The following is a 26,294-nucleotide window of genomic DNA, read 5'->3' as shown; positions in this document are numbered from 1 at the left end:
ACTCTCGAACGGATCTGCCGATTCGGTCCAAAATTTGGCTTTCGTAATATTTTGTCCAAACTTAGTTCAAGTTCAAAGATGGATTATATCGATCCACTCCTTCCGGTACCTCCCCCACAAAAGTTCGAAAATGTTCGGAAAATTTGCGCGTACGATAACTCTTAAAGGGAGTAACCGATTTGGTCCATACTTTGCACATTATGAAATTTCTACCAGACTTAGATGAGGTTCCAATATGGACTCAATCGGTAAACTCCTTCGAGTACCTCCCACACAAAATTTCGGAAAAGTTCAGTTTAGGACCTACTCTCGAATCGCCTTGGTTTTTGTTGTAACATCTTGTATTCACTGTCCCCTATACGAAGGTACAAGTTTCCTCAGGGGCAAGTCCATACTTCCTGAAAAAATAGCCTGAAAGTTGAAAAACAAACCCTATGACACCATGTTTATGGGTGGTAGCGCAAGATAATTCTCGAACGGATATGCCGATTCCGGCCAAAATTTGGCCTTCGTAATATTGTTTCCAAACTTAGTTTAAGTTCATAGATAAGCCATATCGGTCCACTCATTCAGGTACCTACCCCACAAAAGTTCAAAAATATTCGGAAATAACGATAACGATAACTCCTGATGGGAGTGACCGATTTGGTTCATACTTTACACATCCTAATATATCTACCAGATATAGATAGGGTTCGAATAAAAACTATTTTTTTCACTCCTTCGGGTACCTCCCACACAAAACTTCGGATAAGTTCACTTTAAGAGCTACCCTCGAATCACTTCAATTTTTGTTGAAACAACTTGCATTCGCTGCCTCCATTACGACGGTAGAAGTTGTTTCAGGGGCAAATCCATTCTTCTTGTGAACACAGTCCGAAAGGTGTAAAAAACCCCTATGGCACCATATGTAGTGTCTGGAGAGCACGAACTGTTCAACTGATTTGGTCCAAATTTTGGCCTTCTTCATATTTTGTCCAAACTTAGTTTCAGTTCGGAGATAGGCAATACCGGTCCACAACTTCCGGTACTTCCCACCAATATTTAAAAAAAAGGTCACCAAAATGCTATGTACGATATCTCTTGAACGGGCTGAGGGTATATTTCTGTCGGCAAAGCCGACTGATACTTTTTTACTTGTTTTGATGAATTTTGTTGCTTTGATTGTTTGTATTTGTATATTTGTTGTTCCTTCCGATGTGATTTTTGGTTTGTTTAGATTGTTCAATATAAAACTAATTATAGCAGGTTTTTAAATGATTTTTATTTATAACTGGATTTAACCTTAAAAAATACTTGATTATTATTTTATTTTAGCAAAACTCAATTTTTTTCCCCAAAGGTATAGTCTTGATCTTCTGTACTTTTAATTTCCACATTTTTGTCTTTATATTAAAATAATCATAAATAATTTGACCTAAACTTTTTGTAGTACAGAATAAAACCCATAGGACACTAGTTTAATCATCTGATCTGTAATGTGATGCAATGGGATGTGGGTCTTCGAATCAAAAATCATAATATATTTTTTCAAATGCAATCAAAAAATATAGGTACAGTCAAACTTCTCCACAACGAACCTATCTATAACGAATAATTCTCTATAATGAATCGGTTTATACAACAAAAGTGTGAATTCGCTCACAAAATAATCTCCTTTTAATGAATTTTCTGTATATACCAGTTACATTATAAAGAAGCTCGACTATAGTTGTAAAGCTTTAAAAATTTCTGTTATTTTTTTTTTTTTGTTTTTCATTAGGTTTCTACTTTAACAAGTTTAACAATTAACTATTAGCTGGTATAAAAATCAATAGTTTCTGCATTACATACTTTTCTATTTTTTTTTGGTATAAAAAATCTAGGTTTTTTTTTCAATTTCAACAAACAAGTTTTCTCTAAATGTGTATATATGAATATATAATAATTGATTTTGTTTTATAAATATGCATGTAAACGTTTGCTAAATTTCAAGCTAAATTTTAACAATTTTTGTTTTGTCTAGTAAAAAAGTTAATAATTGCAGGTCAAAGCTGTCGATGGGTGGCAGAGAATAGCAACTGAGGTAGCCAACATATGTAAACAAGTATCTTGAAAACTAGGGAACAAAATCATAGTACAACCTCAGAACAACAAGAAAAATACCAGTAAGGAAAGGATCAAAGTCGGGCGGTAAAATATATATGGGAGCTAAATCCAAATGTGAACAGATTACGATATAATTTGGCACATATATTTCTAGACCAAACTCCGTCACACATTCCAAATTTCATCAAAATTAGACATACATAGCGTCTTTGGTGCATTAATTACCTTAAATTGGGCGAATATATATATGGGAGCTATATCCAAATCCGAACCGATTTCGATAAAATTTGGCACACTTATTTCTAGACCAAATTCCGTCACACATTCAATATTTCATTTAGATCGGACATATATAACGTGTTTCGTGCACCAAATACCAAAAATCGGACAAAAATATATATGGGAGCTATATCCAAATCTGAACCGATTTTGATATAATTTGGTACATTTATCTATAGACCTTATCCCGTAACACATTCCAAATTTCATCAAAATTGGACAGATACAGCGTGTTTGGTGCATCAAATACCTCAAATCGGCCGAAAATATATATGGGAGCTATATCCAAGGCTGTTAGCATAAAAAAATTTAATTTTCAGTCAAATCGAACAATAAATGCGACCTGTACGTTGCGAACGGACGGACGGACATGCATAAATCGACTCAGAAAGTGATTCTATGCATATCCCTAGAAGGAACTATGGGTCTATCTCTTTTCCTTAGGCATGTTACATACAAATGCACTAACACATAATACCCTAACCTCAAGGTGGTGTAGGGTATAATTATTCCCAATTCGTAGGAGCAGAGGGATACTAAAATGTTTCAAATAAAAAAGAAACACATTTAAGAAGGTATTTCTAACGGATCAGAAGAAAAGAGAGTATTTTGGATCATATGTTGTTAGATCGGGTTTAGATTATATGGCATCATCAAAACATAGCTAAATATTGACTTTTTAGAACAAATCGAGGCATTATTTCTGAAACCAATTCGAATCTTGTTTAATTAAACCTTGGGAAAATTTTGCAAATGGTTACTCGGTTCAACTCCCAAAAGTTTAACTGATATTGACCATAGTTCCAGAAATAATGTCATCTTTCATATATTTTATTAATTTTGATGCGCTAGATGCAGTTGTTCCTTGTTCTTCTGTTTGACACGTAAGTTATACTACCTTAGGGCTACACTATTGCTGAAGACCGCAAAGCAAAATTCTTATTAGTTTCTGAAATAAAGCCCCGATCAGTGCTCGGTTTTGATGAGACTATAAAATCCAAGCACGATCTAACAACACGAAATCCAACTAAGGTTTTTGTGTCTCAGTATCATGGTAGAACAATAAAAGGTAACAGCAATACACAGCGGACTGAACTGGGTTGTAACGTTAGTGTCAAATTCCATACGACATTTTATGTATTTATTTCTATTTCGATGTACATTAGGTATACATATATATTTATTGCGGGAAAAATATATAATTCCGAAAAAAACTATTTCCCAGAAAGACTTCTCCATATCAATGATATGTAGTCTCCTCCAAGTCCGAACGAAGAGCCGCACCATTAAACACCGCTTATCTAGGCGGTACAACGTTTATTAATATGTGAGGTATTTTGTTAAATTTGAAAAAATAAGGCCCTAATAAACATGTGCTTCTTTGATTTCAAAAACAAAAGATTGAACCAACTTCTTCTTTTTAAATTAATTTCCTGCGACCCCAAACATTTTTGCAAGAATTCTACTTTCTGCGAGAAATTATGCATTTAGTGGAATGATGTGGAAACATTCAAATTGAAAATGTAACGAATTTTCATTCATGTTTTCCAAAATAATCAATCAAATGTGAAAAATTATTAGTTTTTTAAATTCAAATAATTTATAGACATTTCATTATTTTGTTTACATATACCTTTGACAGTAACATTACAAACAAAAGCAAATTTCTATGTGGTTGTTGTTGAGTTGTATTTGTTGTAGTATTTACTTTACCTTATACATATTTGTTCTATCATGTCTCAGTATGAACTTACGAAAATGCAAATTTGAAGTTGTTTGTATTTTCAGTGTAGCACAGTGTAATTAGACTTCTACGTTCAATAGAATTTGTTCGGGGTAAGTGAATATTCAGGAGTTCGCTTAAGTTGGGGGCTGATTACTACTTGTATACCCTACACCACTATGTGGGGAGGGACGAGTTTGGAGGAGTTTGTAATACATCGAAATAATAGGGGGTTATTATAAATGAAAATTCTCCTGTTTGTTGTCTTTCTGCCGTTTCAACTTCCATGAAAAGTGAGGAAAGTCAAGGGAATTTAGGTTCAGAATAAACCCCAATGAATGTGTGTCCGTCTGCTTGTCCATCTGTCAATCTAAACCTTTTAATCACGCTAAAGGTCGCAATTTTGACCGAATCGTTACGATGGGTTGTTGATGGGGGTTCCAGAGAGGAAAAAGCCTATTGATTATTGTGATAGTGGGATAATATTATGTGGGGAAAAAGTCAGCGTTTTATTCTTAGGCGAATATATCCGCTTCTATTAGGGCTATTTCAAAAGCAAAACCTGTCAACGGGAGAAGAAACAATTATAAAGGTATCAGTAGGCTTTTACGACAGAGATATACCCTCAGCCTGTCACATAATGAAAAGGAACAAACCCGGTATAGGATGTTTATCCAAACCATTACATAAATAAAGTTTAAAATTTATCCGAGAAAACGTCTACCCTTGTTATTATACCTAATCGCTTGAATCTTTGTGGTGAAGGTACTAGAAGATGTTGGAAATCTTGGAATTTGACGTAGGTTTGGAAGAACTATTACGTTGTGAACAGATTGGCCACTTTAATTTATATAGTTAGTGGCCGTAGATAGCATTAGGGTCATTTTCTCAGTCAGAATGGATTTACTGTAAAATTATACTGTCGCATAATGAGCCTCGATGACTATGTGCTGTAAAAGTTCAAAACGCTAAACTACACATTTGTGTACAATTTTGAAAATTTTTGTGGGAGGTACCAAAAGGATCGGATCCATATAATCCATATTCGAACATGAGTTTATTGTGAAAGAAATATTATGATGCCCAAAGGTTGGACCAATGTCAATCACACTTTTCGATTGTCTTGCCCATTTGGCACTTTAGTTGTGGTTACCGCGGATATCTTAGAGCTTTTGGGCCATTATACCTACGAAAAATATTGTAAACAGTATCACAAGAAGTACTTTCGCTAAATATTTTCAAACGATCCTCGAAAAACCCTTAACGTGGACTTAAGCAAATATTTTTAACTTTTGTATGGGAGGAACCTTAAGAGGGATAATATTATGTGGGAAAAAGTCAAAGTTTTATTCTTAGGAGAATATCTCCGCTTCTATTAGGGCTATTTCAAAAGCAAACCCTGTCAACGGGAGAAGAAACAATTAGAAAGGTATCAGTAGGCTTTTACGACAGAGATATGCCCTCAGCCTGTCTCATAGGATGTTTATCCAAAAAAAATACATTCGAAATAAAGTTTAAAATTTATCCGAGAACACGTTTACGCCTAATCGTTTGAATCTTTGTGGGGAAGTTACTAGAAGGTGTTGGACATCTTCGAATTTGACATAGGTTTGTAAGAACTATTACGTTGTGAAAAGATTGGTCACTTTAATTGATATAGTCAGTGGCCTTAGGTAGGTTTAGGCTCATTTTCTCAGTCAGAATGGATTTACTGTAAAATTATACTGTCGCATAATGAGCCTCGATGACTATGTGCTGTAAAAGTTCAAAACGTTAAACTACACATTTGTGTACAATTTTGAAAATTTTTGTGGGAGGTACCAAAAGGATCGGACCCATATAATCCATATTCGAACATGATTTAATTGTGAAAGAAATATTACGATGCCCAAAGGTTGGACCAATGTCAATCACACTTTTCGATTGTCTTGCCCATCTGGGACTTTAGTTGTGGTTACCGCGGATATCTTAGAGCTTTTGGGCCATTATACCTACGAAAAATATTGTAAACAGTATCACAAGAAGTACTTTCGCTAAATATTTTCAAACGATCCTCGAAAAACCCTTAACGTGGACTTAAGCAAATATTTTTAACTTTTGTATGGGAGGAACCTTAAGATGTTCTTGAATATAGACCCTCTTGGAATTTGATAAACAACATGCTGCAAATAAGTTCATAACGACACGAAAAGAATTTATAAAGTCAATTTATGCCAAAAACGTTCAAATTTTGGCACGAAGAAATGGACCGATATAGTCCATATTCGAATTTAGTCAATTTTTGGTAGAAATATATCCGAAAAAGTTTGAACTTTTATGGGGAGATACCCGAGGGACTGAACCGATAAGATCTAAATTTGGGCAAAATATTACGAGGACCGAAACCAGACAGTTAAATCGACTCCAAATTTTCTGAAACGGATTTCGTGAAAACTTACTTGGAATCTAAAAGCATTATTTCGATGACGCACATTTTGGTTGTATGAAAGTGTATATACCCTTGTTAGCCTAAAAACTGAGGGTTATAAAAGTGTGTGTAAAAGAAGTTAAAAAGTATCAGTCGGTTTTGCCGACAGAGATATACCCTCAGCCTATGTGAATTAAAACTTTCATCTACGGACAGATCGAATGTATTTTGGATCTTTTCAAAATTTTGTGGCCCTTTTTGGACATTTGTACTTGACGACAAAAAATGTGGATTAGGATTTAAGTTCAAAAGTGTTGCGGAGGAGGTACTTAAAGGAATGGATTGACTTGGTCTATTATGGAAGTGGATCTTATTTTAGGAGTAATATGTTTTCGATAGGTATCGCGCCCACTAGTTATTTAAGTCGGTCATCGTATAATTTTTGGACCAGTATGCGAGGAAGCATGGACTTGTCCATGGAAAACATAATATCGCAGTAAACAGAAACACAACTAATACCGAACACTGATACATTTATGAACTGACCCTAAACTGCACTTAGACACAAATGTTGAACTTTTTTGGGGGAGGTACCCTAAGGAGAGGATCGATATCGGTCATTTTAGAAGTTAAACTAAATTTGGACAAATTATTAGGAGATCCAAAGTTGGACCAAATTGGTTGCCCCGCTCAAGAGATATCGTGCCTAACATTTTAGTGACATTTTGAAATATTGGGGGGGGGGGGGGAGTGCTGGAAGTTGTGGACCGGTATTGCCCATCTTCTAACTGAAACTAAGTTTGGACAAAATATGACGAAGGCCAAATTTTATACCAAATCGATTAATCTGTTCGAGAGTTATCATGTCAGTCACTGCATATGGTACCATAGGGGGGTTATACACATTTCGGGCTCTTTTCTCAAGAAGTATGGCATTGCCCCTGAAAAAAACTTTTACCGTCGTAATTGAGGCAACAAATGCAAGTTGCTTCAACAAAAAATCAAAGTGATTCGAGAGCAGGGAGGTATCCGAAGGAGTGGACAAATACAGTCCATATTCGAATCTATATCTGGTAGATAAATAAAGATGTGTAAAGTATAGATCAAATTGGTCACGGCCATTAAGAGTTATCGTGCGCATTATTTTTCCGAACATTTTTTAACTTTTGTGGGGGAGGTACTTGAAGGAGTGGGCCGAAATGTCTTATATTCGAAGTTAAACTAAGTTTGGACAAAATATTACGAAGGCCAAGCTTTGGACCGAATCGGCAGGTCCGAGAGTTATCTTGCGTTCCAACCACTACGCACGGCTATTTTCTCAAGAAGTATGGACTTGCCCTTGATGAAGCTTGTACTGTCGTATGAAGGGCAGTGAATACAAGTTGTTACATTAAAAATCAAAGCGATTCGAGAGCAGGTCCTAAACTGAACTTTTCCGAAATTTTGTGTGGGAGGTACCCGAACGAGTGGACCGATTGAATCCATATTGGAACCTCATTTAGGTATGGTAGAAATTTCACGATACGCAAAGTATGGGCCATATCGGTTACTCCCTTCAAGAGTTATCGCGCGCACAAATTTTTCGGTCATTTTCGAACTTTTGTGGGGGAGTTACCGGAAGGAGTGGAATAATAAAACCCATCTTAGAACTTAAACTTAGTTTGGACAAAATATTACGAAAGCCAAATTTTCGGCCGAATCGGTTGATCCGTTCGAGAGTTATCGTGCGCTCCAGCCAGCCAGACAGACGGACATGACTTATTGTCAAATTGGCATCTTAAACGGATTTCGTTCAAACATACTTGGGGGACTAAAACCATTATTTCGATACGGCACATTTTGCCCGTATGAAAGTGTATATGAGGAAAAGTCAAAATTTTTTAGTTTCCATGAAGCCAAGGTTTGCACTATTATAATACGCGAGCTATTGTAGTTTACCAGTAACTATGACTATTGCTGGATTAATTTAGATCTTTTTGTACAAAGCTCAAAAATTTAGCAAAAAAATTTAATTTACGTGGTAGTTACGACCGCGTAAAGGAAAAAACGTAGGTAAAAACACGTTGAAGCTAAATAGGTTTTTTACATTGCTATTCGATTTCTGATTAAACCATTCAAATGACGGACATCTGTCCAAAGTAAAAGTAGGAGAATAAAAAATGAAGATTACACTTCTAATGTATCACTTTCCAAAATTTCCACTGCATCCACCTTTTACGGATGCTGACATTTTGAAGCCGGATTTCAGGTGTTTTTTGTATTTTTTATGTAACTGGGACGCGCATTCGGATATTTCGAAAAACCAATTATAGGATTAAAGAACTCGCGATTTCGCATAATTTGATATGTATATTGAGTATGTAGCCCACACAGCAGCAGAGTAATCTACTGCCAAAGGCCAAAATTTAGGTCGATATTTTTTCTAAAAAACCTATTTTTTGGGTAGAGTATTTACAATATCGTTTTGAGTGTGCTGGTACCCCGCGATATTTTAGTTTTTCGACGATCCGGATCATATGAATCACAGATCGTAAAAATCCATCTACTAGAACGGCGGAAATGGCTACTGCAAAAATTGAAACATTTGCGAAAAATGTTTTTCAAAATATAGCTGACTAATTCGCGTTTTATGTGGATCGTTTCCATTTCAATGAAGAAAGTGAATCATCACTAGCGTTTGTGCGAAAACAGCGGTTTGAAAAATTTAGTGGCATGGGAGCTGTATCCGATTTATCCAAAAAATACTGTGTGATGCTACATCCACGGTTCTTGATGGATTTTATTGAAATATGTTTAGATCGATGTATTTTTTCACGCTTGATAGTGAAATCGGATGCGCATAAAAAGTGTATGCACTTTGTGCAAAATATAAGCGTTATACAGTTTGTTGCACACTAAACTGCAGACGATGCTACATCTTAGCGGCCAAAGTAAATCCTGGCAAATGTGTACAAATTAAAAGAGAAGAATTCGCTGTATTGGTAAACCGCATGCGCATCAAGTGATTTTGAGGATTTCGCGATTTACACGCATTTCAAAATGAACATTACCCGATACAATTTTATTTCAAGATTATACCCCATTTAAAGGAACCCAACATTTATTTGAAAGATATCCATATCTTCTGCTAGATGTTAGCATGTTTTCGAGAAGTGATTAGAATAAAAAATGTGATTTATTGCGTGAAATTTAACTAAAATAGAAGAAAAACTCCGACCTATTTTTCTTACATTTTGTTCAACTAACTCACAAAATAAATTTTAATAAATATTTTCTCTTACAAAAATGTTATAAATTTCCTCAATATATTTTTTGTTTTTTGCTATAATATGCAAACCGCTAAACGGATTTGTATAGTTTTGGTTTCATTTGAATCTTCGCGATGTATAGATTACGTACATATTTTTTATATATTTTTCAGAGGCATAAGCAGGTTGAATTTTATTAAAACAAGTTGCAAACTACCAATTGTTTGGAATTCTTTCCTAATTTCCGCGAAAATGCACAACTTTTTCACTAAAGTTATGGGACCTCAGTAAACATATAGTATGTAGGGAGCCCCTAATTAAGAGAGTTTCTCAATATAATGATTAGAGTCTTTTAAAGATTTTTTTTCTTTTTATCAGAATTGAAACCGCCATAACTTTTGCGCGCAACAACCAAAATTAGTATCACGAACAGATTTAAGAATAACATTTTTTCCCAATCTATGTACCAAAAATCTTTCATGTAGCTTAAAAAAAAAATTTAATTTTTTTTATGGAAAACTAAAAAATTTTGTCTTTTCTTCATATACCCTTGTTAGCCTAAAAACTGAGGGTTATAAAAGTGTATGTAAAAGAAGTTATAAAGTATCAGCCGGTTTTGCCGACAGAGTTATACCCTCAGCCTATGTGAATTAAAACTTTCATCTACGGACAGATCGAATGTATTTAGGATCTTTTCAACATTTTGTGGCCCCTTTTGGACATTTGTACTTGCCGGCAAAAAATGTGGATTAGGATTAAAGTTCAAAAGTGTTGCGGTGGAGGTACTTAAAGGAATGGACTGACTTGGTCCATTATGGAAGTGGATCTTATTTTGGAGTCATATATTTTCGATAGATATCGCACCCACTAGTTATTTAAGTCGGTCATCGTATAATTTTTGGACCAGTATGCGAGGAAGCATTGTCTTGTCCACGGAAAACATAATATCGCTGTAAACAGAACCACAACTAACACCCGAACACTGATACATTTCCAAAGGATCTATGAACAGACCCTAAACTGCACTTAGACACAAATGTTGAACTTTTGTGGGAGAGGTACCCTAAGGAGAGGATCGATATGGGTCATTTTAGAAGTTGAACTAAATTTGGACAAATTATTAGGAGATCCAAAGTTGGGCCAAATTGGTTGCCCCGTTTAAGAGATTTCGTGCCTACCATTTCAGAGACATTTTTAAATATTGGGGGTTGGGGGGGGGGGGGTGGAGGACGAGTACTGGAAGCTGTGGGCCGGTTCGGTTGATCAGTTCGAGAGTTATCGTGTCAGCCACTACACATGGTGTCATAGGGGGTTCTACACCTTTCGGGCAAAGTGATTCGAGAGCAGGGATGTACCCGAAGGAGAGGACAAATACAGTCCATATTAGAACCTATATCTGGTAGATACATAAATACAGATGTGTAAAGTATAGACCAAATTGGTCACTGCCATCAAGAGTTATCGTGCGCATTGTTTTTCCGAACATTTTTTTAATTTTTGTGGGGGAGGTACTTGAAGGAGTGGACCGAAATGGCTTATCTTCGAAGTTAAACTAAGTTTGGACAAAATATTACGAAGGCCAAATTTTGGACCGAATCGGCAGATCCGTTCGAGAGTTATCTTGCGTTCCAACCACTATGGTCTTGCCCCTGATGAAACTTGTACCGTCGTATGAAGGGCAGTGAATACAAGTTGTTACATCAAAAATCAAAGCGATTCGAGAGCAGGTCCTAAACGTAACTTTTCCGAAATTTTGTGTGGGAGGTACCCGAAGGAGTGGACCGATTTAGTCCATATTGAAACATCATCTAGCTGCGGTAGAAATTTCACCTTACGCAAGGTTTGGACCATATCGGTTACACCCTTCAAGAGCTATCGTGCGCACAAATTTTCCGAACATTTTCGAACTTCTGTGGGGGAGTTACCGGAAGAAGTGGAATGATATAATCCATCTTAGAATTTAAACTTAGTTTGGACAAAATATTATAAAAGCCTAATTTTGGGCCGAATCGGTTGATCCATTCGAGAGTTATCGTGTGCACCAGCCAGCCAGACAGACGGACATGGCTAATTGTCAAATTGGCATCTTAAACGGATTTCGTTCAAACATACTTGGGGGACTAAAAGTATTATTTCGATACGGAACATTTTGTCCGTAGCATAAATGCTGAGGGCATAATAAAGTGGTAATCTACAATTAAAGTATTCTGCTCCTTCGAGGAGTAAGCCTTGAGGGGCTAAGTATGTATGGGGCCACGTTTTGGTCTAGTAGCCAGCTTTTAGGTATTTTGAAGATATTTGTCACATTTTCTGGCTGTATTTTGGTATCTCAATGAGCAAAAATATAGACAAAAACAGTAAGGAAGGGATCAAAGTCGAGCGGGGCCGACTATATAATACCCTACACCACTGGGAATATGTAAAATATATATGGGAGCTAAATCCAAATCAGAACAGATTTAGATATAATTTTTCGCATTTGTTTGTAGACCGTTACATTGTCCAAATTTCATCAAAATTGGACATATATAGCGTGTTTCGTCCATCAAATACCTGAAATCGGTCGAAAATATATATGGGAGTTATATCCAAATATGAACCGATTTCGATATGATTTGGCTTAGTTATTTCTAGACTAACCACATTCGCACATTCCAGATTTCATTGAAATCGTTTCGTGCGCCTTAAATCGGGCAAAAATATATATGGGGGCTATATCCAAATCTGAACCGATTTCTATATATAATTTGGCACACTTATTTCTAGGCCGAATCCCGGCACATATTCCAAATTTTATTGAAATCGCACATTTATAGCGCGTTTCGTGCATCAAATACCTAAAATCGGCCGAGAATATATATGGGAGCTATATCCAAATCGGACAATAAATGCGACCTGTACTTTGTTTACAAAAATACATGGACAGACGGACAGGCGTAAATCGGCTCAGAAAGTGATTCTATGTATATCCCTAAAAGGAACTATGAGTATACCTCGTTTTTTTATTTTGCTTGTTACAAACTAATGCACAAAGACATAATACCCCTTACCACAAGGTGGTGTAGGGTATAAATAGTGGATGTAGGTTCATATTTGGGTATAGCACCCCAAAGAGGTACCGCCCGATTTTAAGTATTTTGAACTATGTGTTGTGTACTATGTTTAACATCATGTATCATGCAATTGAGATAAACATGGAATCGGGCTACAATCACTGTTAAGAGAGACACCGCGCTCTCCTCTTGTACATTCTGGGAGAAACTTTTTTTAATCAAAAGGAATGTCTAAACTAAATGACGATGCATTTTCACGCCACAGTTTATTAGATTTTTTTAAGATCTTGACAAGAAATCTTCCGAAATTGATTACAACACGCAATTTCTATTAAATGTTGGATCTTGTTACATTTGTGGGATACCTCAACTGCAATGTGCGTTTTTCTGACATTTAAATATTTTTTTGTTTCAATGTGCCAATATACATACAATGTGGGCGAAACAAAATTATTTTTATACAAATTTATGCGCTTGAACTATGCTTAAATGATAGGCTTTATAACAATAATTTTATTTTTGTTTTCTTTTTCTTCTTATTCGCTTGTTTCGTTTCGTTTCATTTCAGTTGTCGGTCAACAGGTAACATGAAGATACGATTCGATTGCAAAAAATGTAATTCGTTCCATTACAGGGGCGTAAAAAGGTACCAACGGTGATTTTGCAAAACTTAGCATTACTTAATGATTGGTTGCTTAAAAATACAATCTTAATGGGTGATTTGGATTTCTTTCAGTGTATTCCTTACTTAAAATGGAACTTTAATGCAAAATGTGTGTGTGTGAGTGCTCTATTAGCCAAGAAGAAAAAAATTTACAAGATTCACTTTAACAGCTTTCAATCTTAGCCTAATTTTTCTTGGATTGTTTACAGGCTAATTTATGGCTTAAAGTTAAAAAAGGTAGAAAAAGGATTTAGAGTTAGGATTCTTTTTTTTTTTTTTGGTTTTGTTTTGACAATTGCTCCAGATTGTTTTTCAAAAAAATTAGTTTTTGCAGAGGAAGTTCATAAAGTTGTTCGTTTTCTTTTTCTTGTTTTTTTGGAGTATAAGAATATAGCTTTAGATTCTTGTATGTATGTATGTTTTTTATGTGTAAATATGTATCTAGAATAGATTTTTTCTTTGGATTTTTTACATTAAAGTTAAAGATTGGTATTAAGTATGAATAGATTAGCTTGTCTTTAGTAGTAGTTTTTGGTTTTCTTGGATTTCTTTTAAGAATAATGATTTTGGAAATCGTTTTAATTGCTTATCAAATGCCAATGCTTGGAAAATTGTGGTTAGAAAGCTTATAATAAGCTTCACCTTTTTGCTTGCTCCCCTTAGCTTTAAAAAGCTTAACAAAATTAAAAGCTTATCCAACTTGAACGTGGGTAGTTAGGTGTTTTTTGCTTAGTTTAAAGGACTTATAAAATAAAATGATTCGCTCCAAATGTTGCGTTTAGATTACACTGGGCTACAAACGGATACTTCCAGAGTGACATAGTCCACCACAATTGCGGCCTTCTGGCACCAATATTTTCAAAATGCGACCAAACAAATTTCCACCATTACCTTGCAAATTTAATCATCCTGCCAAGATATCTCGATTTTAATTTCTATACCTCTGTGGAAGACCTATCCGTTTGTAGCAGCCTATTAACAGCATCGTTTTCACAAATTCCGATTCTCTGTGGTGGGTGATGACCAGCAGTTTCATCTTGTTTTCTTTACCAAACTTACAGATCTGTAAAACAAAAAGTTTTACAAAATATTTTCACAATCATTCCAATACTCATTGCAGACTCACCTTCTGACTCCCTGTCTGGGACTTACGGGTGGTGTTCTTGCCGGCGAAGCTGGTGCTGAGGAGCCCGACGAGGCCAGTGATAGAGTTGAGTTGCGTGGTGCTGAGCATCCTAAATAAATGGCCGATCCCTTGTCAGTGTCACGCAAATCGACACGAGAGCCATGGACGGACGATGGCACGGAACCTGACGACGACAAAGACTGTTCTTTAAGAGAGTAGACCCAAACCTTGAAGTTAAGCCACTACGCACCTGTATAGGAATGTAAACCAGCAGGACTACTGCGAGGACGCACCGCCAGCCCACTGACAGTGCTGGCACTGCGTTGCAAGTGTGCGCCACCACCCGAGGCAGAACCTGCGGTGGTATTGGCGCCACTAGACCCACTGGCCTTAGAGGAATTTTCCGTTTTACCATTGCCTGTTAAACGACTGCCAGCACTACTAACTCGCGGTGAGCGTGTTGAGTTTCTCGACGGTGAGCGTTGCAGTTGTCGCTGTTGTTGTTGACGTTCTTGGGCTTCCCTTTTGCTGGCCTCAATAGCGGCCGCATATTCGGCAGCCTCGGACGAGGTGGTAGGACTAAGGTGGGCCTAAGGGAGAATGATTTAAAAAAGAAACGTATGTTCACATATTTTTCTTCAAATTCAGTAAAATCCATTATTATACTACCTCTTCGTCTTCTGGTATTCCTTCGCCGCCCAGTGAACGACGCGAACCCACGGCCTGGCCTGAGTGCTTTGGCGATGTGGGCACGATTGAGCGTTGGTAACGCCACCCGTTGCAGCTTGTGGTCGGAGGCGTGATCGTGTTGAGGCAGATGAAGGTCGTCGGCGGAAAAGACCTTTGGTGGGGTCCATGTTGCAAACTCCTACGGAAAAAGGGGGAGAAACCAAAAACACACACACATACATAGACATATACAATGGAATATAGCAACGGCTCCAAAATGGTGCAAACAAGGGACGTGGGTGATGTCAAGTGACAGTAATGAGTGATTCAAAACAAAAGCTTTTAAAAAGAAAAACAAATCAAGACGGTTTTATTAATCAAACAAGTAAGAACAGACTATAGTCGGACGGGGCCGACCATGTGATACCCTATACCACTAAACGCGTCTTCTTGGGATAAAGTTATAAGATGTGCATTAGAAATTTTACCAATTTTCACACAAAAGTTTTGATCAATTTAACCCGCTAAATATTATCCGATCATACCGTTGACTTGCACGCTACTTCTTCATCTCAAACCAAAACTACGTTTAAAATTTCGCGCCGATCGGACTATTATTGCGACCTACAGAGCGGCTACAAAATCGAGCAAAAATTTTGTTTTTGGTCCATTTCATCCCTTTAACATTTCACGATCATCGCCAAAAACTAATCAGTTCTATTCTGGTCCAAACCCGACCTCCATACTAAATTTCGTGACAATCGGTCCATAATTGCGGCCTCTAGCTTGATTACAATTTTTAATGGACGGACAGACGGACGGACGGACGGACGGACACACATCGCTAAATCGCTTTATCTCGTCGAGATATGAAGTTTGGTATACCACATGAGGGGTCTACGACGAATATTTCGCGGCGTTACATGAATTTTTGGGAAAACAAACTTATTATACCCTTTTCCACATTGTGGTATAGGGTATAAAAAGAATGTTCAGAAGTGTAATACAATAAACTTGTTATGAATTTCAAGTTTTGGTTGGTGCCTCATTCCCTGGCTGTTCCACCAATGGTCGATAAAGTTTTACATTTTCCATTAGTACTTCACCACCATCATCATCATCGCCAAAGTTTCCACCCGTTTCTTTCTTTTGCTTATCCTCATCAACCTCCTGTTGAAAAGGATTCTGATATTTGCCCCCAGATTTCTTGATCTTCCATTGTTCAGCAGCAAAGGACAATGTATAACTGAGCGGGTGTTTTCCATGCTCGGTGCTATGAGATGATGATTGTGCCCCTTTAAAATCTACAACTAACCCACCTGTGGGACATTTCTCTCCACGCACGCAATTCCCTTCACAAATATCACGATTTTGCAATAGCTCCTCATAGTTATCCAGGGCTGCCATACATTTGACACGATCCAGTTTTTCCAAAGCCAACGAAGGATAACGTTCACGCAGCCGCCTTCTCTCTTCGGCCAAACGATACATTTCGAACTCTTGCAATTGAGTTTGAAAACCGACATTTGGATTGGCTACAGCGCGTCCAGCGCGCACTACTTTTAGGGCATCTTTCCAACTAAGGTTGGTGGCAGTCATAATATAGGCTACGGCTACCGTAACGGAACGTGACATACCGGCCAAACAGTGAATGAGAACATTACCCTCACGCAAGCGGGCAGCATGTATGAAATCATTGCAGACTGTGAAGTATTGCGAAAGATTTTGATCGGGTGTATCGGCAGCCATGACGCATAGGTAGTGTTTGTCCTTGGGGGAGAAAAAGAAGAGGAAGTTATTAATAAAAGATTAATGGCAGTTGTACGCCTTACTTACCGGCAATAATCTGCGTGGACTATCATGTATGGCCACAATATGGGTTATTTTGAATTTGTCCAATTGCTGGGTATCTTTGGAGTCTCGATAATTGCCCACATACAGGCCAGGCAACACCTGCGGAAAAGGAAAGGAAAGAAAAAATTGTGTGAAACCCTTGTTTATCGCATACAAGAATCTTGCCATATCCATTGCTAGTTATTCTGTTCCAAATCAATACTTAGTTTAACTAAGAAAAGCTTTTAAATATAGCTTTACTAACCTAAGCTAAAGGGATGGTCAAATGGTTGGCAATAGTCGTTCTTAATTGATTACATATTACTAACGTAGAAGTTTAACCCTTAACTGTGATGTGGGGTGGATTCACTACCTTTTGTGTTTTGGGGTTAAGGGTTTTTACTCGTTTACGGCATGATGGACCGAGTAGTCAAACAAATAATTTACAAATTTGAAGTTCAAAATTGTCGTTTTTACCGCAGGTCCTATTAACAAATAAATATATATTTGTTTCATGTGGAAATTACACTGTGAACACACATTTTGGGGCAGAGATAATTCCTTTTGGATATGAAAGTCCTTTGTGAGTATATTAAGAATCTTGCTAGAGACCCTGTAAGGCATCAGGAATTAACGCTATATCTTTGTTTACTGTTGTTTTAGCTTATTTTTGAGATGACATGTCTTCAGTCAAATCGAATGAGGATTATTTTCGTAGAGCACTTCGACCTTCTAACTCGTTTCCTTCAATGTCCTTTATTTTAAGAGCCGCTATAAAAGTGCCACAAGATGACGTTTTTCAGCTTCGAAATTTTCTGCAAAATATTGAGCTGAGGAATTTTCCGTACCCCAGACTTTCACCTCCATTTTGTTGCACAGTGATATCTAAAGAATTGCAACTTCAAAGATAGGTAGTATTAAGGACATTGCGCTCAGAATAGTGTACCGTCCCAATTCTTACTTTACTAGAATTGATAATACCACACAAACCATATGTCCAGCGTGTGCGTACGGCTCACACGATACGCTACACCTTTTCAACTGTCCAGCAAAGCCCACTCATTAGACAATCAGGTCTCTATGGACGCACCCAGTTCAGGTTGCACCTTTTATTCAGAATTTACCTAAAGTTCGAAAATAGGCTATATTGGTCCACTCATTCCTTTAACTCTCCCAAAATCGTCCAAAATTTGTGCAGATATGCAGTGTAATGCTTGGTCTTGGACCGCATTTTTAACTTTTACTAAAGTTTCCAAAGTAAGTGGCCGAAGAAACCCTACCGCCACAGACCAAAACTTTGATTTTATTTCAAGAATATTTTTGGGAAAGATAATTCAGTTTGTCTTCAGTTTTTGCTACCATCGTCTGAGGTATATATCTGTTGGTAGACTTGATTTTATTGTAGAATTTCCAATCACTCACGGACACAATGCGGAGATATGGATACGGTTATGCTGGTACAACTACTCCAACTATAGTCTACGATAGAGTCTGATGGAGAGTGATACCCGTTGGTATGCAAAGGTTTTGTTTGAGTCGTTTTTTGCTACACTAACTTACTTCAATGCTGCAATCCCTCGCCGAACGGTTCTGATTGATACGGAATAAACTTCGACCAGAATCTGTCACCTCAACAATTACGTATGTGTTAAAGTTCGTTTTTTACCATCGGAGCGAGAGTATATCCCGAAATGCCAGTTTCGAGGGCTTTTGGTGCTTGTCGGAATTGGAAAGAACTCCGGGACATGGATCCGTTCAGTTCGCCAGATCTTCTACATGCCAATATCGGTGATATGTAATAGTTGTATGGAATGGGTTCCGGATCTGCTCTGGCCTTAGCTTCCTCCAGAAATACTGGGAATACTACATTAGGAGTTACGTTGCTGCTTGCTTCGCCGTCAGAATACAAAACACCTCCACAGTCTCCCCAACAAAGGCAGCTATATTGTAGACTTTATGAGTCAGTGAAACATCAAGACGCTCTTATGAGGATAAGAGGAGATTGGCACAACACCATTGTGGCTCAAGGTCCGTTGGCTCAGACATTACCATCATCTCCGTCAACAGACTAACTTTTCTGCACCAAGGAGTAGCTAATTAGCAAGGTTTCAGAGAATTTACCAATTACCGCTTCAGAGAGCTGACCACACCTTAGCTGAGGGTAGCTAAGAGAATTTTCCAGGACATCATAACAACTGCAGCCACAGATGTTTGAATAGCCGAATTTTGACCAAATTTTCCAGCAGAGGCGTTGTCCGTTGCCCGGTTAAATCGCTCTCGAATCCGAAAAATAATAATGATAGAACGGCTTCAACAAAGGTTCAGTGACAAATCCGAAAATGTGCGCATGTTCTTTTAACCGGCAGTTTATAGGATACGCTCAAAGTGATAGGGCTAAGATCAGTGTGCTACGCCGTATTAGAGCCCTCTTAACCGAAGAGGTACCACCACAATTTACGATGTCCTCAATTGTCGCCAGTCAGTCACATAGTACCAGAAGCCTGGAAAGTTGACAGAGTGGTCCCGCCACTGAGGCCAGGCAAGAATGCCAACAGACAGGCCGATTTCCCACCTGTTGCCAGCAGCGAACATCCTGGAGGTACGACTCCAGTTTTCCAGTCGTTCAACATCGGCATGGATTCCGGAAAATGCACAACAGCATTATGCGCCATATCCACACATATCAGACGAGGTCTGGACCAGAACTGGCCCTGCGACCGAACAGTTGTGTTGGCCGTTGAACAATCGAAGGTCTTTAATGTCGTCAACCATAAGAAGCTGTTGGTGGATATAGAGAAGATTTACCTCCAGTCGAGTTTTAAAGGATAATCGATGCAAGAATAAAAGAATAAGGAAGTCGGAGACTCGTAGAGTGAAACAGGGAGTTCCCCAAGACTCCAAAACTGTTCAACCTCTAACTTTGTGAAATTTCACATCCTCCAGACGGCATACACGGTGCTCTTGAAGCAAGTTTAAATGGAAGGTGCTTACACCTGGGAAGTTTTTGCGGATTCTGAAACTACAATGTTCATAGATGAGAAGGTTAGTTTAGGTTATAGGATGCGCAGCTGCTATAGGTTGAAAAAATAGGTGTTGAAAAAAAATTATGTGTGTTTATTGGTTATGGTTGAAGAATTTGTGTAAGATAGTTGCGGATCCGGTTGTGGTGATGATGAGTGCTGGTGATGGAAAGAAAGATGCTATGGAGATGGAGATTTGTTATGGATAGGAGAAAATAGATGGAAGGTAAGGAGACAGGGGAGAGTAGAGAGATGATAAGAGAGTGAAGGAGAGAAAACAGATAATATTTAGAAGGTAGATTAACTAGTATATTTAGGTTAACCCGCCCCATAGCCATTTAATTCCTCTGCAGTATGCTAGCAAGACTGTGGGGTCGGAAGAGGAGAAGTGAGACAGGGATTCCGTCGTATGAACGCCAAAAAGCCTGTGTCTTTTGGCCCTCAGTCTGGGACACAGACAGAGAAGATGTTCAATTGTCTCCGTCTCCTCCACGTCCTCACACAGCCTACAATAGTCACTGCTGCTGTTATCCCATTTGCAAGTCATAGATCTAATGTTGCAGTGACCAGTAATGATCCCTACAACAACTCTGATCTCCGACCTGCTCAACGAGAGAAGGGAAACAGTTCTACGCGCCGAGATTACCGGCCTGATTGACTTAGCAACCCGACATCCAGGAACATCCAACCAAATTATTTTGGTTTTCTCAACGTAGAACCATGAAGTAACAAAGCGGACGATTCACACCAACCTCCACCTGCATGTTGGTTGATTGTGAGCCCCGCCTCGCCAGTTCATCTACAATCTCATTACCCTCAACACCACAGTGACCAGGTACCCAACAAAATCTTACTGACATACCACAGGTTTCCAAGATAGACCTACAATCTCGAACGATCCTAGACTTAATAGTGAAAGACCCTAATGCTTTTAGCGCTGCCTGGCTGTCTACGTAAATAGTGACTGCACTGTTTACTAAGTCCGTTCTTCCTACTATTGCCTCTAAGGCCTTCAATATTGCAAAGAAATCTGCCTGGAAAACACTACAGTTGTCATTAAGTTTATACGAGTACCTAATGTTCAGTTCATCAGAGTACACACCAGCGCCCGTGCCATCTTCCATCTTCGACCCGTCAGTAAAGATAGATAGGTTATCATGAATTGGTCTGCACAGAACCCATTGATCCCTATCGGGTATTAAAACGTCAGGTATAGTGAAGTCAAGAGTTGGTGAAATGTAATCGGTCTCACCCCCTCTGTTTCCAAGCACTAGCTGACTACTCAACCGCTGTAGAACGTTTTCATGACCAAGTAGTGAGCAACGCCACATGTCAAGTTCCCTAAGCCTCAAGGCACACCTGGAGGCCTGATAATGTAACAAAATATCCAGAGGTTGGGTATTTAGAACAGCATTCAGCGCAGCCTGGGGTGTGCTTTTAATAGCTCCAGTAATAAGAATTGACGCGGCACGTTGCACACTACTTAGCTTAGAAAGATTTGATTTATTGCTTAGGGCATGCCACCAAACAAGACAACCATAGGTTAGGATAGGACAAACCACAGTCCTATACAGCCAGTGTATCACATGTGGTTTGAGACCCCAGCTCGTACCTATGGTATTCTTGCAAGAATATAATGCAATTAAGCTTCTCTTTGTTCGCTCATCGGTATTCCTCTTCCAACAAAGCTTGTGGTCGAGGACCACACCAAGATGATTTATTTAAAAAGCGCTCCGGCGATTTTTTTAGTTTTTTGATTTTTCTCATCTACATATGAACATTGTAGTTTCAGAATCCGCAAAAACTTCCCAGGTGTAAGCATCTTCCATTTAAAGTTGCTTCAAGAGCACCGTGCATAGAGATCGTAATGTATGCAGATGTTTGTACGATCTTGGTGTCGGCTCCTATCGTGTGATAGATTAAATGTCTACAATACATCCTCGAAGGGACAGAGGACATTTCTCTAATATCAATGAGTGCACAACCATTGCGCCACAGTGGTAAACAGTCCTTCCATCTGAGAATGTGAAAATATCCGTCGGTAAATCCACAGTCACACTGTCCACCATATGGACGGCTGAAATAAGGCTCCCCCTGAACATATTGTTCGATGGTGTCTTGATTACGGCCACTAACTATCCCTAGATATTAGGTGTAACCTTCGATAGCACGTTTAAGTTATCGATGCAAGCCACACCTATTTGCGACACGATCAGAAGTAGGAACAAAGCCCACAAATCGCTGGCACACAGCACTTGGGGAGATGATAGAGAAACCTTGTTGACCTATTACAAAGCAATAGGCCGGTTTGTGGTAAGCTATGCTGCGCCAGTGTGTTATGTAAATGTTAGCGCTACGCAGGGGAAGAATATTTATAACTGCTAGAATTCAGCCCTGAGAGAGGTACAAACGGTACCCCTCTAGACCAAAGAGCCTATCAGGTAGGTAGACTTGGATAGCATTCATTACGCAGGCATTACAAAGATAGAGTGTGACTGTCCCACATCCATCGCAGCAGAAGAAAGACAACTGTCAAGGCAAACACGAGTGGTTTTAACCCAATTAAGATCCGGACTATGCAGCAGCCTCAATTCGTATTAGGAATGGATTGATAGCATGATACCCAACAAATTTCTTCTGATTCTTTATGGACGCTCCCAGTTTAGGTTTCAGAATTTTTAATCTGTGCACTGAGGAAACTGAACCATAAAAGTTTTAGTCGGCTTTGCCGACAGAGATATGTATACCCTCAGCCTAAGTGAATTGAAACTTTCATATATGGACAGATTGAATGTATTTAGGGTCTTTTCAGAATTTTGTGTCCCTTTTTGGACATTTGAGCTTGCCGACAAAAAATTGGATTAAGATTAAAGTACACAAGTGTTGCGGAGGAGGTACTTGAAGGAATGGACGGACATATTCCATTATGAAAGTGGATCTTATTTTGGGAGTCATATCTTTTCGATAGATATCGCACCCACTAGTCATTTCAGTGGGTCATCCTATAACATTTTGACCAGTATGCCAGGATGCATGAACTTGTCCACGGAAAACATAATATCGCTGTAAACAGAGACACAACGAACAGCATCGGTATGCATTTCCAAAGGATCTTCGAACAGACCATAAACTGCGCTTAAATAAAACTGTTGAACTTTTGCAGGGAAGGGACCTTAAGGAGTGGACCAATATGAGCCATTTTAGATGTTAATTTTGGACAAAATATTAGAAGATCCAAAGTTTGGACCAAATTGGATACCCCGTTCAAGAAAGTTTATCGTGCATACCATTTCAGTGACTTTTTTAAATGTTGGGGGGAAGTACTGGAAGTTCTGGTATTGCCCATCTTCGAACTGAAACTAAGTTTGGACAAAATATGACGAAGGCCAAATTTCGGACCAAATCGGTTGACCTGTTCGAGTGCTATAGTGCGCTCTAGCCACTACACATGGTGCCATAGGGATTTTTACAACTTTGAAAAAACTTATACCATCGTAAAAGGGGTCAGTGAATGCAAGTTTCTCCAACAAAAATCAAAGTGATTCGAGAACAGGTCCTAAAGTGAACTTATCCGAAATTTTGTCTGGGAGGTACCCGAAGGAGTGGACAAATGTAGTCCATATTCGAACCTGATCTATACCTGGTAGATATATTAGGATGTGTAAAATATGGTCCAAATCAGTCACTCCCTTGAAAAGTTATCGTGCGCACATTTTTTCGGAACATTTTTGAACTGTTGTGTGGGAGGTATCTGAAGGAGTCGACCTATATGACTTATTTTCGAAATTAAACTAAGTTTGGACAAAATATTACGAAGGTCAAATGTTGGACGAATCGGCAGATCCGCCCGAGAGTTATCTTGCCCTCCAACAACTACACACGGTGTCATAGGGGTTTTTTGGGAACTTTTAAGCTATTTTGTCAGGAAGTATTTACTTGCCCCTGATGAAGCTTGTACCGTCGTATGGGGGGCAGTGAATACAAGTTGGTACAACAAAAACGAAGCGAATCGGGAGCTGGTCTTAAACTGAACTTTTCCAAAATTTTGTGTGGGAGGTACCCGTAGGAGTGGACCAATATGGCCCATCTTCGAACTTACACTAAGTTTAGGCAAAATATTACGATACCCAAAATTTGGTTCGAATCGGTTGAACCTTTCGAAAGTTATTGTGCGCACCAGCCAGCCAGACAGACGGACGGACATTGCTAAATCGACTCCAAATTGTCTGAAACGGATTTCGTCCGAACATACTTGGGGTCTAAAACCATTATTTCGATGAGACACATTTTGCCCGTACGAAAGTGTATATAAGCTCGTTAGCATAAATGCTGAGCGTATAAAAACAGCACCGCTTCCTTTAATGTGGTGCTTCTCTTGGTACCAGTCGTATAGAAAACAAAATTGAACTGAGGAACCTTAATTGAGAACCTTGTGCCTTATAAGATCTTTGGAAGATAATATAAAGAAATTTTGGACTTTTTAACTACATGCAGTCACAGGCAGGCCATATCAACCTCCAAAAAGATGGGGGATATAATAATTTTATTAGCACTTGGACATGGGTGACGTAGGGGATGAAAGATACCAAGCAACGGTCCTGACCGGTTTTAACATGGCAAAGCCCAGGACTTATCTTGGTCCCTCTTTCACCCCAAGTGGACACTGACCTCCCCGTGGTGTCACCTGGGGAACTGCCTTTAACACCCGTTAAAGGTAGTGAGCTAACATGTGCCGCTCGATCACCCATAAGAACGTTAAAAACTTGGGTTTGGGCGTCGGGTTAGTAACCCTCCCCTAGAAAAAACAGCCTACTATGAAAAAACGAAAGAAAAGAAAAACAAACCACTCTAAAGTTGACGACCCCCGCAAACGTTTTAAGGACCATGATCTGCGAATCTGCACCTGGAATGTTCGCACTCTTTATAGAGAATGTGCAGTCTTCGCATTGGCAGACGTACTTGAAAAGTACAAGGCCAATATTACTACCATACAGGAAATACGATGGATTGGGAAGGGCGTCACAACAACACCTAAAGGTGACGCACTGTATTATAGCTGCCATGACGTAAAGCATGAGTTTGGTTGTGGATTCGTAGTTAGTCGGAGACTAAAACATCTGGTATCCAGCTTCACCCCAGTGAATGAAAGACTTGCTGCAATTCGAATAAAAGCTAAATTCTTGAACATCAGCTTTATTTGCTCCCACTGAAGAAAAGGAGGAACAGACCAAAGATATATTTTACGAGCGCTTAGAAGAAACATATGACCGTTGCCCCGCCTTTTGTCTGACACCCCGTTATGTACGTATATTAGGGCGACACAAAACAAAATTTTTGGAATTTCTACCCCATACAATTTTCGCATTTGATCCAAAAACTTCGTATAAATGAAAATTTATGGCGATCGGTTAATGTTAACCCGTACCGCTAACCGATCGCCATAAATCAAATGGGAAAAAATAGGTGGTAGGAACCCAAAAAATTTTTTTGGTCGCCCTAATTTATATATTGTTTTTATTAATTGTGTTTTATGTAGCAAATTCAATGTAATTGTCTTACCTTGTTCATACCATTTCCCATGTTGTATCATTAAAAAGTTAACTTGACAATGTAGGCAATAAATCTGCAAAGAAAAAAGAACAAAAAATACAAATAAATAAATTGAATAATAAGTAAATAAGTTTTCAGAAAAATATAAGATTACATTATTATGCCTCAGAATAGGCACACTACTAAGATGACAATGAAAATCCCATAAAACAGGTAACAGCAACAACTTTTAATACATTTCCTTGGCGACAACTTGTAAAAACTTTCCATTTTTTTTTGAAGATCAAATTTCTAACAAAAAGAAATTTTTAAGAAAACCTAACAATGAAAAAGTTAAGGAATTTTGTGAATACCATTTGCATTGTGTATTTGTTACTTTGCAAACTAGGAAACTATGGAATTTCATTACTAAGGGAATTCCAGCTTTGTGTGGCTTCTTTTGCACAGTCCAAAATGCATTATCATTTATGAGAAACGAAAACATATTCTATCTTTTGACACATTTCAAAGGTGCAAAGGCAAAAGTGTAATAAAAATGTCATTTCCTAAATATGGTAAGAGGAAGCGAAAAGTATACCAAATGTTTGCAGAAATATGCTAATGAATAGTTTTGTTTTTGTTTCCAAAATACGAG

General features: G+C 38.4%; 1 protein-coding gene across 1 annotated transcript in view; it reads right to left on the bottom strand.

The window, feature by feature from the left end:
• Window positions 1–1,140: 1,140 nt before the first annotated feature.
• The window catches only part of LOC141403622 (uncharacterized), a 130,744-nt gene continuing 105,590 nt past the window's right edge, over window positions 1,141–26,294 (bottom strand). Inside the window, 8 exon segments of the mRNA XM_073986339.1 lie at window positions 1,141–14,525; window positions 14,589–14,772; window positions 14,839–15,178; window positions 15,258–15,334; window positions 15,337–15,456; window positions 16,577–17,027; window positions 17,094–17,210; window positions 25,670–25,733. Of these exon segments, the coding sequence (XP_073842440.1) occupies window positions 14,495–14,525; window positions 14,589–14,772; window positions 14,839–15,178; window positions 15,258–15,334; window positions 15,337–15,456; window positions 16,577–17,027; window positions 17,094–17,210; window positions 25,670–25,690 (1,341 nt within the window). The 5' untranslated portion in view covers window positions 25,691–25,733 and the 3' untranslated portion in view covers window positions 1,141–14,494.

The sequence above is a fragment of the Musca autumnalis genome, unplaced genomic scaffold, assembly GCF_047663935.1.
Source record: "Musca autumnalis isolate F117 unplaced genomic scaffold, ASM4766393v1 scaffold_4, whole genome shotgun sequence".
In the NCBI taxonomy this organism is placed as follows: Eukaryota; Metazoa; Arthropoda; class Insecta; order Diptera; family Muscidae; genus Musca; species Musca autumnalis.
The sequence above is the reverse complement of the archived record's forward strand: the minus strand, read 5'-3'. Positions and strand labels throughout refer to the sequence as shown.